The 19376-nt window shown below is 57.1% G+C and overlaps 1 protein-coding gene and 1 long non-coding RNA gene across 4 annotated transcripts; one reads left to right on the forward strand and one right to left on the reverse strand.

Annotated features, from left to right (window-relative positions):
* Positions 1–29: 29 nt before the first annotated feature.
* On the forward strand, positions 30–6104 carry LOC135191222 (uncharacterized). 3 transcript variants are annotated; one of them, XR_010308770.1, is made up of 6 exons: positions 30–256; positions 1112–1287; positions 1659–1714; positions 2694–2808; positions 3575–3818; positions 5745–6104. It is a non-coding gene; the product is annotated as an uncharacterized LOC135191222 (long non-coding RNA). The 3 variants fall into 3 exon arrangements; XR_010308768.1 differs by having other exon boundaries at positions 1662–1718; XR_010308769.1 differs by having other exon boundaries at positions 1662–1714.
* On the reverse strand, positions 343–18302 carry ST14 (ST14 transmembrane serine protease matriptase). Its single transcript, XM_064173337.1, has 19 exons — positions 18221–18302; positions 12794–12953; positions 12534–12661; positions 11860–11930; positions 11478–11638; positions 10335–10370; positions 9785–10022; positions 9491–9630; positions 8970–9067; positions 8231–8340; positions 7278–7408; positions 5883–5987; positions 4557–4664; positions 4011–4124; positions 3684–3812; positions 2870–3056; positions 2278–2552; positions 1366–1502; positions 343–850 (listed from the first exon to the last, which is right to left on the reverse strand). Exons 2-19 carry the CDS (start codon positions 12948–12950, stop codon positions 689–691), a joined length of 2487 nt encoding a protein of 828 aa, XP_064029407.1. The 5' UTR covers positions 12951–12953; positions 18221–18302; the 3' UTR covers positions 343–688.
* Between the last annotated feature and the right edge of the window lie 1074 nt (positions 18303–19376).

The raw sequence follows: 19376 nt of genomic DNA on the forward strand, positions 1-19376 counted from the left end.
CTAAAGCTGTGTTGTCATTGCAGGGGATGAGCTCCAGGAAGGCTCTCAGTGCAGCCCCTCTGCCTGCAGCACAACTCCAAGCAGCTGGAGGCCAGCAGAAGACATCACCAAACCACAGCGTGGTGCTAAGGCACATCGTGGTGATACCAGTCCTCGGTGGTGCTGCTCTTTCAGCCATGCTGCCAGGGAAGGAGGAGACCACAGCAAGGGACACCACCAAGAGAGAGATCTCCAAAGGGATTGCCCTCAAAACTTGGTAAGAACTCCTTCTTCTGCCCCATCACAGCAGCAGAGAAAGTGGCACGGGCGGCTGGAAACACACTGCAGCTGGAAACACACTGCAGCCGGGGGCCAAGCTGAGAACCTGGGTTGGAACCTGGCCCAATAACTTCTGCCTCTTTTTGAGTTTAAGCTCGTTTATTAAGTTTCTGTGTATCTTGAAGGATTGGCCATTCAAGCTGTTGGTGATGCTCCCACAACAGGGAAACCTGCCCCGCTGCAGGCGCTCTTTGCTCAAGGGCCAAACTCAACCCCTTCAGCGCGCCCACGCAGTCCCAGGCGCTTGCGGCGAGGTAGAGGGAGGCTTGAAGTTCACAGTAGAGGCTGTGCACTGCTAGGAGGCCACGAGCACACCTCGTGTCGCCATCCTGCTGTTGCACAAGAGGTGTCCATGTCCAGCAGCACGTCCCTAGAGGCCTGTCTGCTGTCTGACCCAGTCCCGCAGGCTGGTGAGGCGGGTGTAGACTCCAGGCTTGTTCCTCTGCGCACAGCCATCGCCCCAGCTCACCACCCCGGCCAGGAACATCCTGCTGCTGGGCTCCACGCTCACCAGGGGCCCCCCGGAGTCTCCCTGTGCAGGAACAGACAGAACTGTGAGTACCAAGCCCAGGAGGTGACAAATAGCAATCAGGCTTTGAGATTTATACTGATAATGACCCTTCCAATGCCAAACAGTCACAGTAATTCAGCAGCTGTCACTTTGCTGCCCATGATAGCTTGGCCAGTCCCTGGATCGAGGGAAAATGGCAGCTTGGTCTAACCCTCATCTTTTGGCACTGCTAGAAAAGTCAGTGCCCAGATAAAGAGCTGAACAGGTGTCCTGTCTTGCTAGCAAAGGCTCTAAGGAACTGGAGCATGAAGCCAGAGTTGGTGAGATGGGTTGCAGCCCCAGCCGTGCCCTGCTCTGGAAGGCTGAATACCAAGCCAGGAGACCAAGCCATGACTCCATAGGTTTGGAGACCAAGCCCATTCTCATCTGTGTGTTGTACCAGTGAAGCAGGATCTCAGGTGGGTTTGTGGGATGTGGGAGGAGGGCACAGGCCCTGTTTTCCCCCCTGCAGCCCCTCCTCAGCGCCGTGCCCCTACCTGGCAGGCGTCGGTGCCGCCGGTCAGGATGCCCACACACATCATGCGTGGGGTCAGCTGGTCTGTCAGCAGCTGGTTGCACACAGTCTGGTTGATCAGTCTGATCTCAGCTTTCTGCAGGATGGAGGCTCCACTGCCTGCCAGGACAGAGGGAGAGGCAGTGGCAGTCAAGGCTTCTGCTGGCTTTAAGCAGCTTCTCCCTCCCCTCCCTGCTTTGTAGGGACTCCACAGAACCAGCTGCCAGGTAAATCCCTGTTTCAACAACCTGCTTTTGCCTGACTCTCTTTTTTCAGCAGGACTGAGATCTCCAGGTGCTCCCGAGGGAACCTCCTTTGATTCCAGCCCAGAGGCAAGTTAATACATTTAACTGTGTCCACCCAGTCTCCCTTTTCCCTAAGGCAACACACAAAACTACATCAGTGTGGCCACAGATTCAGAGAACCAGAGTGGTTTGGGTGGGAAGAGACCTTTTAAAAGTCATCTAGTTCCAACCTCCCTGCAGTCAGCAGGGACATCTGCAACTGGAACAGGTTCCTCAGAGCCCCAGACAACCTGACCTGTGAGGGGTTCCAGGGAAGGGGCATCCACAACATCTCTGGGAAACCTGTTCCAGTGTCACACTGAAAGTGAAGAATTTCTTCCTTATGTCCCTTCTCCATCTCCCCTCTTCCAGCTCCCAGTCATTACCCCTTGGAGCAAGTCCCTCTCCACCTTTCCTGCAGGTGCCTTCTCCATCTCCCCTCTTCCAGCTCCCAGTCATTACCCCGTGGAGCAAGTCCCTCTCCAGCTTTCCTGCAGGTGCCTTCTCCATCTCCCCTCTTCCAGCTCCCAGTCATTACCCCTTGGAGCAAGTCCCTCTCCAGCTCTCCCACAGGTCCTGCATCTCCAGGGGGCACACTGACAAGCACTCACCTCCCTCCTGGGTCGCTCCCCAGCCAGTCACCCACATGTCCTTGCCAACAGGGAAGCTGTGGGTGGCATCAGGCAGGCAGATGGGCTGCACAACAGAGGAGAAGGTGACAGGGCTCTGCAGCTCCATCACGGCCACGTCGTAGTCGTAGGTGTAGTCGTTGAAGTAGGGGTGGGAGATGATGCGCTTGATCCTGCGCGACTGCACCGTGCCAGCGTTGAGGTTGCCTTGGTCAGTCAGGCCCAGGTAGGCTGTCCACAGGCTGGGCTCTGAGTACCTGCAGGAGCCACCAAGCACAGCACAGGGTGAGGCCTCACCTCAGGGATAGGGTAGCTCATTATCTTCACAGGTGCACAGAGCTTTAGAGGTTGGAAGGGACCTCCAGAGCTCACCCAGCCCAACCTCCCTGCCAAGGCAGCATCACCCAGAGGAGTTTGCACAGGAATACATCCAGACAGGTTGTGAAAGTCACCAGAGAAGAAGACTCCACACCCTGCCTGGGCAGCCTGCTCCTGGAGGAGTGCTTGTGAAAGGTGAGGTCTCCTACTCAAATGCCTGAAGATAGCAGTGCAGTCGGGGGGGGGTCCCACCTACTTGATGCGCTGCAGCTCCTGGAAGCAGTGTGCTGCTGACACCAGCCACCTGTCCGAGATCAGTGAGGCCCCACAGATGTGGCCCTGGCCCTGGACGTGGAGGCTGACCTGCCACGGCCACTCGCCCATGTCGGAGTCCTGCCCGCCCACGATGCGCGACTTCCTGGTGAAGGAGCGGAGCCCGCACTCTGGGAAGGAGACAGCACTGGGTTACTCCTGGGTTACTCCTCCTCCCTGCTCAGCACCTCCCCTTGGCTCCTCTGAGCTCTCTCCTACAGCACAAGTGCCCCATGACCCACATCAGGCATGGCTGATGCCATGAGGGATGTGGTTTAGCACCAGGCTTGGTGGAGTTAGATAATGGTTGGACTTGATGCTCTCAAAGGCTCTCCAGCCAAAACTGTTCTGTGATTCAAAGGGATTTAATCAAGCAGGTTGGAAGAGAGCTCCAAGCTCAGACAGTTCAACCTAGCACCCAAATTCTGTCCAACCAACCAGACCATGGCACTAAGTGCCCCAGCCAGGCTTGGCTGCAACACCTCCAGCCACAGCCACTCCACCACCTCCCTGGGCAGCCCATTCCAATGCCAATCACTCTCTCTGCCAACAACTTCCTCCTGACATCCAGCCTAGACCTCCCTTGGCACAACTTGAGCACTATTCTTGAGCAATTCAGCCTCACCACAACCTTCTTGGCTCTTTTCAGCTCGAGCTATGGCACAGACAAGCCCCTGGGTTTCTTTCTGCCACGCTGAGGTGTTTCTCTGAGAGGAGCAGCCCAGAAGCCTGCGTCCCCTCCTGCCCCAGGCACTCACCGCAGCTCTCCTCGTCGGAGCCATCCTCGCAGTCCTGCTCCCCGTCGCACTCTGGGTTCTGTTTGCTGATGCAGAGGCCATTGCGGCACTTGTAGGTGTGCTCCTTGCAGGGCACTGTTGTCTGCACCGCTGCAGGTAGGACCAAGGGGGAGAAAGGTTAGCCCCAGGCCTGGGCAGCTTGTGGCTTTCAAGAACTCTTCATCTCTTCTGCCCAGCCCCAGGACATTGCCACTCCGTAGAAAAAATGCTCAGCCAGGACCACCCAGGCGGGAGGGAAGCCCTAAGGGGACAGAGCTGAGGGGAGGTCCCTTCCCCAGCCCCTCTCACCGTTGCTGCAGCTGCCCTCGTCGCTGCCATCCCCACAGTTGTCTTTGCCATCACACTTCTGCACCTCGGGGATGCACTTTCCGTTGTCACACTTGAAGCTGTCAGCTGCACAGCCTGGGAAAAGAGCAGCTCCTGAGAGACCAACCCCGCAGCAGCTCCACCACACAGCTGTGTCCTTTCCCCTCCCCACCCTCCCAGAACAGCAGAACCTCTGCAATGGTAACATCAAACCATTGTTCTGCATCGTTGCTCCTTTCTCCTCTGGTCAGCCCTTTTCATAGATTGGGCTGGGTTGGAAGAGACCTTAAAGACCACCTCCTGCCACCCCCTAACCTTGGCCAGGGCCACCTCTCCCTGGCCCAGGCTGCTCAAAGTCTTTCTTCCTCAGAAGCCCACATTTCCCACACCTGACCCTGCTCCAAGCTCTTGAGGCTCCTATATAGGTTCAAGCAAGCTGGGATTTGGCTTTCCTGCCTTCTTTCCCAGCTCCCTCCTCCCTCTTGCCTTGCTGAAGCCCTCAGCCCTTCCAGCCCAGAGGGTACTCACTGCACTGCAGCTCGTCACTGTTGTCGCCGCAGTCGTTGACGTTGTCACAGAGCCAGAACTTGGGCTTGCACCATCCATTCTTGCACCTGAACTGCTGCTCAGTACAGGCTGAAAAGGGAGAGGGACAAACAGTCAGAGGTACCTGTGGAGTCACCAGGGACCTACCTACCCCAGCACCTGAGTGGCTGTCCCAGGGGCTGTGCACTTCACATAGGACCGAGCCCACCATGGAATAGATAACACACTTAGGCTGCAGCACAGTAGTTACACCAAGTTTAGGGGCACAGAGCACAGAATTTCCACCAGCTGGGGGCACAGAGCTCTCTGGAGAGCTTCAGTGATCTGAGCAGTGGAGATTGATGCTGAAGGTAAAGCAGCAGGACAGCCAGAGGCAAGAGCTAGAGCAAAGTGGTGGTTACAAGCTGTGGGAAAGCACCTGAGAGATCTAGATCAGGGTGCTGGCAGCCAGGCCAGCAGCACACCCTTCCTCAGAACACACTTCCTAGCTGGGAATGAGATCTCAACCCAGGAGATCCTCTCCTCTCTAATTTCAGACCCCAGCTGGTAACGCCTAGGGACAGCTCTGCCAATGCAAGAGCAAACCTGGCAGCACAGGCAGACAGCTCCCCCAGCTCACACAGGCTTTCCAGCCCTGCTCTGTTCACGAACAGAACACAGCCCCATGTACCCCCCAGCTCAGCCAAACCCAACAGCAGCCTTGAAGGTTACATAGGAAAACACATTCCCAGCTGGGAGAATCCTAGAGTCAGCCAGGTTGGAAGAGACCTCCAAGATGCTCCAGTCCAACCTGTCACAGCCCTATCCAATCACCTAGACCATGGCACTAAGTGCCTCATCCAGAGCTGGAAAGGGACAGAGATTCCCCTGGGAGCACCCACAGCTCCTACACTGGGACAGGATCCCAAATCGCTCCCCACATTGATCAAGCTACACCAGGGGAAATTTAGGCTGGAGGTGAGGAGAAAGTTCTTCCCTGAGAGAGTCATTGGACACTGGAATGGGCTGCCCGGGGAGGTGGTGGAGTTGCTGTCCCTGGAGCTGTTCAAGGCAGGACTGGATGTGGCACTTGGTGCCATGGTCTGGCCTTGAGCTCTGTGCTAAAGGGTTGGACTTGGTGATCTGTGAGGCCCCTTCCAACCTTGGTGATACTGTGATTTCTCACTCCAGCCTGCAGCAACAGAGGCGAGCGAGCAGGGAGCCCTCAGCTCTAGGCACTGAGGTGTGTCACCCTGAAGGAGCCCAGGGGACAGCCTCCCAGGCCAGCCCTTCCCCTGGGAAGCCAGCGAGAGGCAAGGGCTGACTTACTGCAGGCCCTCTCGTCGCTGCCGTCCACGCAGTCCAGCCAGCCGTCGCAGCGCATGCTGCTGTCGATGCAGCGGCCGGTGTTGCAGGTGAACTTGCCAGGGCAGGCTGGGAGGAGAGGAGAGGCTTAAACCGGCGCCTGAGACTTCCACCTCTCCCCTCTCCTTCCCCTCCCCAAGGCACACCCAGGTGCCTGTGCCTGCTTGCAGCATCCAGCAGCTAAAATAAACACCTTTATCACAGAGCAGAGCATCAGTGGGAAAGGGGGGGGGGGGGGGGAGAGAAGAAGAGAAGGGGAGGGGGAGAAGAAGAAGAGAAGGGGAGGGGGAGAAGAAGAAGAGAAGGGGGGGGGGGGAGAAGAAGAAGAGAAGGGGGGGGGAGAAGAAGAAGAGAAGGGGGGGGAGAAGAAGAAGAGATGGGGGGGGGAGAAGAAGAAGAGAAGGGGAGGGGGAGAAGAAGAAGAGAAGGGGAGGGGGAGAAGAAGAAGAGAAGGGGAGGGGGAGAAGAAGAAGAGAAGGGGAGGGGGAGAAGAAGAAGAGAAGGGGAGGGGGAGAAGAAGAAGAGAAGGGGAGGGGGAGAAGAAGAAGAGAAGGGGAGGGGGAGAAGAAGAAGAGAAGGGGAGGGGGAGAAGAAGAAGAGAAGGGGAGGGGGAGAAGAAGAAGAGAAGGGGAGGGGGAGAAGAAGAAGAGAAGGGGAGGGGGAGAAGAAGAAGAGAAGGGGAGGGGGAGAAGAAGAAGAGAAGGGGAGGGGGAAAAGAAGAAGAGAAGGGGAGGAAAGAAGAAGAAGGGGGGGAAAAGAAGAAGGGGGGGGAAAAGAAGAAGAGAGGGGGGGGGGAAAGAAGAAGAGAGGGGGGGGAAAAGAAGAAGGGGGGGGGGAAAAGAAGAAGAGAGGGGGGGGGGAAGAAGAAGAGAGGGGGGGGGAAAGAAGAAGAGGGGGGGGGAAAGAAGAAGAGAGGGGGGGGGAAAAGAAGAAGAGAAGGGGGGGGAAAGAAGAAGAGAAGGGGGGGGAAAGAAGAAGAGGAGGGGGGGAAAAGAAGAAGAGAAGGGGGGAAAAGAAGAAGAGAAGGGGGGAAAAGAAGAAGAGAAGGGGGGGAAAGGAGAAGAGAAGGGGGGGAAAGGAGAAGAGAAGGGGGGGAAAGGAGAAGAGAAGGGAAAAGAAGAAAAGAGAAGGGGGGAAAAGAAGAGAAGGGGGGAAAAGAAGAAAAGAAAAGGGGGGGGGAAAGAAGAGAAGGGGGGAAAAGAAGAAAAGAAAAGGGGGGGGGAAAGAAAGAAGCAGGGGGAAGGGGAGGGAGGTGGCAAAGGGGGAAAAGGAGACTGGGGGGAGGGATGCTGCTCCTGTCCCCTGGAAAAGCCCTTCCCGCGGCAGCCTGCAGCCCCAGGCAGCTGCGGCTCCACTCACGGTCGCTGGAGTCGTAGGACAGGTAGGTGGCGGAGAAGCCTGTGTCTGTGTAGGACTGGTCCGAGTGGAAGTGCACCTCGAGCTTGTTGGTGGCGCTGGCCACCACGAACTGGGAGCGCTCCCCACAGTACCTGCAGGGAGAGAGGGCAGAGGTGAGCCCAAGGTTGTAGATCAGCACTGAGCAAACCTTCCAACCCTGAGCTCCCTTCAACACCTCACGCACTCAGAGAGCAGGTCTGCTCCTGGCCGGCAGGAGCTACACCCAGGACCTGCTGCTGCTGGTTGAAGGCTTGGGCCGGCTGCAGACACCAAGTTGTGACCTTGGCAATGATCTGGAGCAAGTTCATCCAGATGCCTGCCTGCCTCAGTGGTGTCTGATCTCAGGCTCGCTGTGTTTCTGGAGCCTCCAAAGCCAGAGGCTCCCAACCCCACTGACAGGAGCCCCACCGCAGGAACTAGCCTGGGGCACAGATGCTCAGGTGCTGACTTTGAAGCTGCTCTTTCCGAGGAAGGGTTAACTCCCTTGCCCAAAACGCTGCCAGGCAGCACTGCTCCCATCTCCTGCCGTGCCAAGCTGGCTGCTGGGCTGAGCTCACCGTGGGTTGTGCAGCAGCACACAGTCACTGTACCAGCAAATGCCTCCCAGGACACAACCTGACTGCCCTCCCCGTGGAGCTCTGCTCACCCGAGCACAGCCGTGCCAGATGTTTCTGCCTTCCTGCACATGAGGCACAGGAGGTGATGTTCCACATCTGGAGGGGGCTCAGCTGCAGCATGCAATAAACCCGGGGGAGGGCTAAGGCTCAGAAATGAGCACCCTGCTGCCTCTCCACCACAGGGCATCGAGCTGGGAGAGCAGGCCAGACCCAAGCACCATCCCCCCTGTTCCCACAGCAAGTATAAGGCCAGCACGAGGTGCCCAGGCTGCGTGTCAGAGGAGAGCTGGCACCTACCTGGTGCTGTTGATCTGCACATAGTCCTTGGTGCAGGAGGCCACTGGGATGCCAGGCTCCAGCACGAAGAACATGTTGAAACGCACCTTCACGTTCTTCTGGGAGGGGACCTGCCAGGGGAAGCAGAGTCAGTGGCTCCTGGAGCACAGAGAGTGGGACTAAGTGGTGTGGGGAGAGGGGAGAGCATCAGAAGGCAAATGGAGAGACGCAAAAGCAGCATCTCCCTGAGCAGCCACCGTGGCTCATGCTGTCGCTGAGAGGTGTTTGCTTTGCTGACCCCAGGAGCCCAGACCAAACAAGCACAGAGGGGTGAGGGGGAAGCCAGACCTCTGTCAGCTGTGCTTGTTCTGCCAGGGCAGAAGGCTTCTCCCACCACCAGTTTCAGCAGCAGGGGACTGGCCTGTGCCAAAGCCCAGGAGCTCTTCACAGGCTCACAGGAGGTCAGGGGTTGGAAGACACCCAAAGAGATCATCAAGTCCAACCCCTGTGCCAGAGCAGGAGCACACAATCTAACTCAGGGCACAGAGCTCTGGTGTTCTGTGTCAAGTTGTGGCTCCTGGGGGCTACAGTAAATGTCCAAGCAAGGCTCAGGCACAGCCACCAGCTCCCAAAGCCTCCCTCCAGTCGTGCCAGACTCTAAGCCTCCAGGCAGCATCTGCTGTGAGCACACTTGGACAGTGTCCTGCATAACCCAATTCATTTAATTGCTAATTAAGGCAAAGAGAGGACCTGGTCTTACCTCTATGTTCCAGACACAGTCCATGCCTGGAGGGTAGTGTGCTGGGTAGTAGGGAGTCGTGAAGGTGCCACTCTCTCCTCTCAGAGTCCCCCCACAGGCTGGGAGACAAGCAAGAAGATGAGAACAGGTCAGAGATGTAGAGAGATGTGGTTTGCCCAAGCCTCAGCTGGCCATCACCTGAGGCAGGAAGGCAGGCAGATGCAAGAGCCTCTAACAAGGTTAAATCCATGTCTGGAGAGAGCAGCTCTGCTCCAAGGCTTGGAGACAGCCCAGGAGATCAATTAGGTGCTTCCTGCATCCATCAATCTGCATGTCTAATCCAACATAACTCATTCTGCCCTCCTCGAGGGACATCATTACAGCAGCCAAGAGCACTGCAGGCAAGGCAAGCTCCAAGAGCCAAGATGGGACTTGCTCCTGTGTCTCCCAGCCCTGGAAACACCACTGGCAAAATGACCACAGCCACAGCTGCACCACGGCAGGGAGAGGCTGGGGGGAACTGGACCAAGGCTTCTGCTCACCTTTCATCTTTGGGAGCTGGAAGAACTCAGCTTTGAAGCCAGGGAATCTGCCCTCCTTGTTGGTAACCAGCGTGACGAGCATGACGTTCTGGGAGGACAGGAAGGTCAGGTTGTAGGAAGGGGCATAATTCCCACAGAGCCTGGGATGGAAAGCACCAGAATCTGTCAGACAGAGCCTCAAGCAGCACAGATCACCTCTGAGCTGGGACAGGAGCTCAGAGACCAGCAGGACATCCCAGTGTCACCCTGGCACCAGGCCTCGGCGTGGTGCAGGCAGCTGGCGAGGACACTGACCTGACCAAAGCGTGGGGCTCCACGGGGCTCAGGGAGTTGTACACCTTGATGTAGTCACTGCCATCTCTGCACTCCTCCAGCTCCAGCGTCCTGAAGGTCAGGCTGATGACCGAGTTGGCATCTGCCCTCAGTGCCCAGTAGCAGAGCATGTTGTTGGGGTAGGGGCTGTTGGGGAAGCCTGGGGTGGTGAAAGTGGTGATCTCCCCTTCCTTGGCGTGGAGGGCAAAGGTGCAGCTGTCTGCCCAGGAGAGCAGGGAAGAGTTAAGCAGGAAAACAAAGAGGTTCTGCCATGCTCTTCCCCGAGATGCAGAGCTCAGCACTCTGCAGGGAGCATCCTTGCTCATCTCCCTCCAGCTACAAGGTGAAGGGCAGCCAGGGCCACCCACTGCTAGGTAACAGCAGGGCTTGTACCCAAGGCTAGCTGGCCCCAAACCAGCCCCAGGCAGCACACAGGTCTGCAGAGCACCTCTCTTCAGGCCTTCCCACATCCCACAAGGGAAACAACCACCCAGCAGAGGCCATCAGGAGGCTGAAGAGGAGCTGTACTTACTGTCTCGAGAGGCGTGAGCTATGCTGGGGTCAGCAGCTGCAGGAGAAAACAGAGGAGTTGTCATCTTTGGGCTCTGCAAAGCTGAGCCCCTACCACTGACTCTATTGGCCTGCCCTAGGTGATCCTGCTTTGGCAGAGGGCTTGGACTTGATGATCTCCAGAGCTCCAACCCCTACCCTTCTGTGATTCCATGAAGTTGTCCTGGGACCTGATCTCTCCCTGCAAGCTGGCTACAGGGAGGCTGTCCCTGCCCAGGCTCTGGGGAGTTGAGTGACAAAGATTTTCCTCTCAGGAGGGAAGATTCATCTCTGAGTCCATCTGGAGATGGGCAAGGGATAACTCAGAGTGTTCAAGGGAAGAGGAGAAGGTTTGCCTAACCTTCTGAGTCTGCATGGCCCATCAAAGCCAGGTCATAGGATGTTAGGGGTTGGAAGGGACCCAAAGAGATCAAGTCCAACCTCCCTGCCAGAGCAGGACAATCCTATCTAACACAGATCACAGAGGAACACAGCCAGACAGGCCTGGAAAGGCTCCAGACAAGGAGACTCCACTGCCTCTCTGGGCAGCCTGTGCCAGGGCTCTGGGACCCTTCCAGGCAAGAAATTCCCCCTTGTGTTCAGGTGTAATCTCTTATGCTGCAATTTAAACCCAATGCTCCTTGTCCTATCCCAGGGAGCAGTGAGCAGAGCCTGTCCCCCCTCTCCTGGCAGCCCTCAGATACTTACAAACATTCATCAAATCCCCTCTCAGTCTTCTCTTCTCCAGACTAAGCAGCCCCAGGGCCCTCAGCCTCTCCTCATCAGCCATGCCCTCCTGTCCCCTCATCATCCTCACAGCCCTCCACTGGACCCTCTCCAGCAGATCCCTGTCCCTCTTCAACTGGGGAGCCCAAAGCTGAAGGCAGTGCTCAAGCTGAGGTCTCAGCAGGGCAGAGCAGAGGGGGAGGAGAACCTCCCTTGATCTGCTGGACACATTCTGCTTAATGCACCCCAGGACCCCATTGGCCTTCTTGGCCACAAGGGCACATTGCTGTGTCTTAGAATGGTCCCCAAGGTAGGGTGGTGGCAGCAGCTTACCCCTGCAGTGAACCATGTCCCCCCCCAGGCCCAGGGAGAGGCTGAGGACAGCAGAAGCAGCACTCACGGAAGGCGACGACAGACTCCACCTTCAGCATGGGGTTCCGCAGCCGCGGGCTCCACCTCTGCACCAGGCTCTGCTTGTCTGCCATGGCCACGTCCAGCCTCTCCTCCCGGTACTTGGGGACAAGGAACACTGACCAGTAGTAGGCAATGACACTGCCTTCGCTGCAGGGGAAGGGGGATGAGGGGGTGAGAGCAGGGACAGACACGGGCGGGCTCAGTGCCAGCAGAAGAAGGGGCCAGGCTGCCTGATGAGCCATTTGTGCAGGGGCACCACAGGGCAGCTTGGGAGAGTTGCAATGTTAAGTGGCTGCAAAGGCCCCTGCCAGCCTGGGGAGTTTGTGTCCTCTGCTGCCAGGCAGGGCTCAGCCACATCCAGCACTCACCTGAAGGCAGTTATCACTGTCTCTTCGTGGTAGGGGCCAATGTCTGCGTGGTTCCCATAGATCTCCTCCACCTGCAAGGTGTAAAGAAGTGCTCAGCAGGCATGGGAGTGATGGGGGGGAAAGGCTAAAGACAGGCAGAGCTCCAAGGCTGCTATGGAATATCAGGGCACTTATCTGACACCCCTGGCTGCAGCACCCTGCAGGAGCCAAGGAGAGGAAGGAGGAGAGTGGAGAGTCCCAGAAGTGCCCAGACCTGTACACCACAGCCTGCTCTGACTCAGCTCACCCCACTCCCCCCCGAGGGAGGCACAATGAACACCTGGGTGTGGGGGGAAAGGCCAGAGCAGCACAGAGGGCAGGCACCCTCCTGCCCCAGCTGCCACCTAGCACAGAGAAGCACAGAACCACCTCAGCTGGAAAAGACCCCTAAGATCACCAACACCACTACAGCCATTAAGCCATGTCCCTAAGGGCCCTGTCCAGAGGTTTCCTGAACCCCTCCAAGGATGGTGGCTCACCCACCCACCTGCTCACCCACCCACCTGCTCACCCACCCACCCCACAACCTCCCCAGGCAGCCTGGCCCAGAGCTGTGCTACACGCAGGATCCCCACAGCCACAGGACAAGCAGAAAGCATCCTGCTCTGAGGAGGAGGGGGCAAGAAGCCTCTTACCGTGCTCTTCACCTTCTTGGCCAGCATGAGGAACTCTGGTGAGCTGGAGTTCTCATAAGCATCCACAAACTCCCAGTTCAGAACCCTCAGGTGGCCGTTGAAAACCTTCCGGACAGGAGCGTTCCTATCTGGAAGGCAAAGGATGGGTCAGGAAGGGCACTCAGGGCAGGAGGTGATGTGAGCCCTTCCTGCAGCCAGAAGGGATGAGGAAGCCTTCCCAGGTGGGCACGCTCGCAGGCTGCCACCACCACCACACTCACATTTGAAGTGCCAAACCAGCAGGCCAGTGAGGAGGGAGAGGAGCAGGAAAACGACGGCGGTGACGGCGACCACCACGCGCCGCTTCGGGCCACGCTTCTCCATCTTCTTGGAGTTCATGGCAGGGAGGAACTCCAGCCCTTCCTCCAGGTTGTTCATGTCCTGGGAGAGGAGAGAAGGCAGGATGGTGGAAAGGCTGTTCCCAGAGCCTGGTCTGGAGTGGTGCAGGCACAAAGCAGCCTAGAGCAGAGCTACCTGTGCAGGGCAGCTCCCCAGCAACCAGAGCACAAGGCTCTGCAAGCCACCCCTCGGCAGGACAAGCCCTGAAGGCCTTAGCTTTGCTTTTCTGCACACACCTCATTCCTTTTTGAGCCTGATACAAAGTCATCAGCTCACTCAGAGGCAGGGGTGAGCCCACACACACCCCTGTGACCGTGGCAGGTCACAAGCCCACGACCGCCGAGATCTGTGCCTGCTGGCAGATGAAGGCACGGCCAAAAATCCACCCCTCCAAAGCTCACCAGGCAGGTGTGTCACCAGGGCACACCACAAATAGCACTCCTGTAAAGAGGAAACCAAACTACTTCCCCCCTGGGCCAGCACAGGCCTCCTGCATTCCTGCTTGTGGCACGAACACCAAACCAAAAGGAAGAAACCAAACCCCCTCAGCTGAGCACACAGCCAGACCCCAGCACTCAGGACAAGAGGCTGGAGAAAAGCAGGTCTTAAAGGCAGCTGCCCAGGAACAAGGAATGACACCCAAATCACACAGCCCTTGCTGTTATCACCACCCCATGCCAGGCTGGGTGAGGAAGAGGAAGGTCTCCGAGGCAGTGCAAAAGCCTCAGTGCCTCAGGGTTTCTCTTCTGTGCCCCAGGGTTTCACTTCTGTGCCACTCTCCCCTGCCCTGCTCACCTACCTGCACCTCCAGCCCAGAGAGAACTGCTGCCCCCCAGACGTTTTCAGAGCATGGTCAGACCATCCCTGGTGCAGGCAGCTGTGGAGGGCCCAGATCCACACCCACCACCCCTTCACTTCCTCTCCTGCCCAGAGCTGCCTAACCCACGCTGGGAGAGCAGACCACATCCTCTGCTTTCTTGACCAGCTCCTCCTCAGGTAGGACAGGCTCCCTGCCTGCTGCCAATAGCCCAAGCCTTCAGGATGCTTCACCTTTCCAGTCACCACCTGCCCATTTTCCCCCCAAAAGAGCTGAGCCAAGTGATCCCTCAGGTCCCCTCCAAGCTGGTAGTCCATGGTGCTGTGATTTTCCCCCCTCTCAAGCCTCACCAGTCATCTGGCAGCTTCCTGGGCTCTGTGCAGCAGCCAGGGCACCACAACACAAAGTGCCAGGCTAGCACAAATCCCCTGCATTCAAATGCAGTCCTGTCCTTGTCCCTGGGGTCAGATGCTGCCTGTCCTCTCCCAGCACGGGGCTGACACACACTAATGGCTTGGGCTAATTTGATGCAAGAGAGCCAATGGCATCCTGGGCTGGCTCAGGAGCAGTGTGGGCAGCAGGACAAGGGAGGTTCTTCTGCCCCTGTGCTCAGCACTGCTCAGGACACACCTGGAGTGCTGTGTCCAGTTCTGGGCTCCTCCATTCAAGAGAGATGTTGAGGTGCTGGAAGGTGTCCACAGGAGGGCGCCAGAGCTGTGGAGGGTCCTGGAGCAGAGCCCTGTGAGGAGAGGCTGAGGGAGCTGGGGGGGTGCAGCCTGCAGAAGAGGAGGCTCAGGGCAGAGCTCATTGCTGTCTGCAGCTGCCTGCAGGGAGGCTGTAGCCAGGTGGGGTTGGGCTCTGCTGCCAGGCAGCCAGCAACAGAACAAGGGGACACAGCCTCAAGCTGTGCCAGGGTAGGTCTAGGCTGAATGTTAGGAGGAGGCTGTTGGCAGAGAGAGTGATTGGCATTGGAATGGGCTGCCCAGGGAGGTGGTGGAGTTGCTGTGCCTGGAGGTGTTGAAGCCAAGCCTGGCTGGGGCACTTAGTGCCATGGTCTGGTTGGTTGGCCAGGGCTGGGTGCTAGGTTGGGCTGGCTGAGCTTGGAGCTCTCTTCCAACCTGCTTGGTTCTGTGAAATATCACAGTCAGGCAAAGCCAGCAGCAAATGGATGCTGTTGCCAGAGGGAGCTCTGTGCTCTCTGCAGCCTCAGCCACCCTCTCTGCATCCCTTAGGTGCAGTGACCTCACTCTGTCACCCTCCCCAAGCCTCACTTTGCAGGCAAGCCCAGCTCCCATTGCATTGTTCCCCCACTCCTTCTGCCCTCTTCTTCACCCAGTCCCTGTCCTCTCCTCCCATCCTCCACACCTCACCGCAGCCTCTCCTCCCTCTGGTATTTGCCCAAGGCACTGCACAGCAGAGAGGGACCAGGGACGTGGCAGGCTCCCTCCCCTACATATTTCTAAAGGGCTCTGTGACTTTAATCCTCTGCAAACACGAGAAGGCCACCAGGAACAAAGCAACCTACCAGTTTTCTGCTCTCACAGCCACCTGCATTTCTCACCTGGCAGCTCTCCACTACAGCACGGGGAAGGAAGCCTTCCCCTGGGAGCAGAAAGAGAGCAGCATGAGGCACAGCACCTCCAGGGTGCCAGGCTGCTTCTCCCACCAAGATCCAGCAGCCACCAGGCAAAAGACAAGACCAGGCAGAGCCACGGAGGACAATGCCACAAGGGATACTCCCCTATGGCAGGGGGTTGGAACTGGATGATCCTTGAGGTCCCTTCCACCCTAAACCATTCTAGGATTCGATACTCCACTTCCAGGCTGGTTTCCATGGTTGCACAGGGAAATCTTGCACATGAAACCCAAGGAGGCTTCAAGACAGAAGGCACACAAAATGGAGGCTAACTACACAGAGAAACACTCCAGACAAAGCCAAGGCACAAGGGCTGAGACAGACACCTGCATCCCATCAGTTCCCAAACCCTGCAGTCACAGACTGGTTTGGGACAGAAGGGACTTTAAAGGTCATCCAGTGCCAACCACCTGCCAAGGGCAGGGACTGCTCCTACTAGACCTGGCTTTGAACACTTCCAGAGCTGCAGCTTCCACACCTTCTCTGGGCAACCTGTTCCAGTGCTTCACCACCCTCACTGTACAGAGCTGCTTCTGATGTCTCATCTCAGTCCAGCTCCAGCCACAGAATCACAGAACTGTCAGGGCTGGAAGGAGCAGCCAGTTCCAACCCCCCTGCCATGGGCAGGGACACCTCACGCTAGATCAGGCTGCCCAGAGCCACATCCAGCCTGGCCTTAAACACCTCCAGGGGTGAGGCTTCCACCACCTCCCTGGGCAGCCTGTTCCAGTGCCTCACCACCCCCATGGTGAAGAACTTCCTCCTAACATTCCAGTTCGAAGCCACTGCCCTTGTCCCGTCGCTACACCTCTGTGCAAACCCTACCTCTCCAAGTCATACCAGAAATAACCCAGAACAAGCAAAGAGAAGAGACCAGACACAAACCATCTCCCCTCTCCCCCCACCCCCGGGGCTGTTGGCAGTGCCAACCCTCCCCAGGGCTTCCAGGTTCTTCTCCAGAAAGAGAACAATTTAATTCTCTTCAAACATCTGCAAGAGCCTGCAGCAAGGAAAGGACCTCAGGGGTTTCAGTGCTGTACCTGCTCAGACAGAAGCTGCTTCCCCAGACTTCTCGGGGTCAGAGCAACCTCCTGCCCCCGGCTCCCCTGGGGAGGACACAGTCTCCATGTATCTGAGCAACGGTTCTGGGGCACAAAGCTGTCAGACCTTGGGTTTGCTAAGGAAATTCCCCAGAAGTGAGGCTCATCAAACTGCCAGCACCAAGTGAGGAGAGGCTGCAAGCAGTGACACACTGGACAAGACTGCACAGTGCTGTGGGTGAAGCACTGAGCACCCTCCTTGGGCTGGGTCATGGCAGAGAGGCAGCTCTGAGATGGCAGCAGGTGTCAGTGTGATTAAATCAGCAGCAAAGGGCAGCTTCTCTCCCCCAACTGCAGCACTGGCAGCTGCAGCCTGACCAAGGGAAGGTGGGCAAGAAAACTCAGCATCTGAGCTTTCTTCAGACACTTTCTCTGCTCCTCTGGGGGAAAAAAGGATGAAAAATCTTAAACCTGGGAGAGTTCACAGCAGGCCTCTGTCCTGTGCTCCAGAGCTGAGCTGGCAATGGCACCCACAGCACCACAACATTAGAGCGTGGGGGGCTCCTGGGGAGGTGCAGAAGCAGCCACTCTTCATCACCAGCACTTACTCAGTGATCAGAGGTGAATATGGGGCTGGATCCAAAGAGGTTTCCCTCCCTGCCCTCTGTATTCCAGACCTCACCCTCCCCATCCCCTACCTTACCATTACCTCCCCCAGCCAGCTCTGCCCCTGCCTCGAAGGGCTCTCTCCTAGGCAGGCAGCAGCGATCCCTGCAAACCCTCAGATCAAGGCAGAGGATCTGAAGCATCCCCCAGGCACTAGAGGAATGCTGAATCAAGTTGTGCTGGAAGACTTCAGGCAAGTCCCTGCGTCCTGATCTGTGAGTAAGAGGCTGAACCTTCCCTGCCCACACTCAGCACCCTTTTGACCTTCGTACCAGACCTGCCTGTGCTCCAGCGGCACGGCTGAGCCTCTGCTCTGCTCCACATCCCCTTCCCTGCCATCAGTGCTGCCTGTTGGGCAAAACACCTCCTCTGTGGTGCTGGTCACCATCATCTGAGCTAGGCAGAAAGCAGTGGAATCAAAAGCAAGGCAGGCTTGAAAGAGCATAGTTCAGTCGAGGGAAGGCTGATGCCAGCCTGAGTCTTCTTCAGCTGATTTCCTTCACAGGTCCTGAGCAGCCCAGCTCAGATGGGAAGCAGAGAGGATCTGCAGGTCCTGCTCTCACCTTGTCCACGACTCTCCAAGAAGCTGTCTCTAGCCCAAAGTGACTCAAGGTCTGAGTCTCTCTCCCTTCTCAAGGAAACTACTGCAATAAACGTTTATTGACACAAAACCTTCCTTGCTCTTCTCTCTGCCTGACTCACACCTTGGATTGCTTCTTCCTGCTTCTCCACCTCACTCAGCCCTCACCCATCACGGCAGGAGCAAAGATTTCTGGCCCCAGCAGGAAAGCCACAAGCCAATCAAGTGAAAGGCTTAGAGAGGTGCAGCTCCATTTCTTCCACACCTCAGTTTCCCCCTGGAGCACCAACTCCATGAGGAGACGTGGAAAAGGAGCACACAGGCAGATGTGTACAGCTCTTGGGGGGTCTCCTGCAGGCAGCTCCTTTGTGCTGAGAGCTCAGGGAGAAGCCCTGTGCGTAAGCAAACCTTCCCACTCCTCCTCCAGCCACACAAAGTGTTCTCAGCAACCCTAACTGCCAGACTGGACAAACCAGATGCAGAAGTGACTAACTGTGTCAGCAGGAAGCTCAGCAGGCACACAGGGCTGGTGGGAACTGCCACAGCCAGCTCTGGACTGGAGATGCTTACCAGATAGCAGGGGTAGCCTCCTGCTAAGGTCTTCTCCAGGAAGGAGACTTCTGGAATGTCCACAAAGTGAGTCCAACTGGGATCAGGATTTCCCAGAGTGGCTGTTTGCTGGGTTTGGTTCCAGTAAGACAGTGTGAGGTGTTCCAAGCACCAGCAGCCCTCCCTACTCCCCTTCCCCTCCAAAACAGGTGCTCCACTTCTCTCTCAGTGTCTGCTCTACTCAATCCTGACCCACAGAAGCAGGGGGCTCCTAATCATTAGTTCTACCTGCCCCTTATCACTGCTGCTTGTTTTGCCAGTTCATGGTAGCTCTGACATTCAGCTGCTCCCCTTGAGGTTCATCACACTCCAGCCTCAGCTGGTCCACCCCAGCTCTGCTGAGGGCCAAAGCTGATCACAGAAGGCAAGAGCAGGTGTGCAACCAAGGCAGTCTCACTGCAAAAGACTCACTTGTCTGGCACTAGTGTCCACAGCCAAGGAAAGGAAGCTGTAGGAGACAAAGTTGGAGGTGGCCTGGGGAGGTCACAGATGAAGCAGAGTCATCAGACCACACGGTTAGACTCTTGCTGGGTTAACTGTACCCTGCAGATCCCAGCCTGTGTGTATCCAAGAGGCAATTCCTACCTCCCCTTTTGCAGCCATGCCTGCCTCAGGTGGTGGCCAACAAAAGCTAAACCCTCACAAGTTAAAGGAATGAAACCCAGAGACTCATCAACCAGCTCAGGATGCAGCCAGCAGGCTGAGCTCAGAGCTCTGAGATCAGGGGTGGGGGTGGGCTTGTGCAGCCACAAGAGAGAGCCAAGCAAGTTAGGTCTCCAGGGTCACACTGAAAGCTAACAGCAGCTTCATGGTGCTGGCATAAGAGGCGGGGGGAGGGGAGGAGGGGAAGCAGCCTGTTTGCCAATGAGGGAAGAAAAAGCAGCCCAGAGACCTAAAGCTGCTGCCATGTGGTGTGCACAGCCTGCAGTTCGCCTCACCCAAGCAGCTCCAGAGCAGCCGCACAGCTCCTGAGATCAGCCCCTCCAGCAGCGCTTGCTGCAGACTTCACAGTCCTCCAGGAAGAGATCTGATAAGAATAATCCTCTCACATCTCCTCTCGCTCCTGATAAGAAGCACAAGGAAGCAGCACGCCTGAGAGCTCAGTTTCCAAGAGGCA

Source organism: Pogoniulus pusillus, chromosome 38, assembly GCF_015220805.1.
Source record: "Pogoniulus pusillus isolate bPogPus1 chromosome 38, bPogPus1.pri, whole genome shotgun sequence".
Classification (NCBI taxonomy): domain Eukaryota; kingdom Metazoa; phylum Chordata; class Aves; order Piciformes; family Lybiidae; genus Pogoniulus; species Pogoniulus pusillus.

What these genes read in the sequence shown, in the direction of transcription:
- ST14 (XM_064173337.1), bottom strand. Translation starts at nt 12,950, where the DNA reads ATGAACAACCTGGAGGAAGGGCTGGAGTTCCTCCCTGCCATGAACTCC. An exon ending in ACAGTGATAACTGCCTTCAG is followed by an intron (nt 11,639 to 11,859) that starts GTGAGTGCTGGA and finishes CTTCCCCTGCAG; the next exon opens with CGAAGGCAGTGTCATTGCCT. An exon ending in ACTGTGTCTGGAACATAGAG is followed by an intron (nt 8,341 to 8,969) that starts GTAAGACCAGGT and finishes TTCCCCTGGCAG; the next exon opens with GTCCCCTCCCAGAAGAACGT.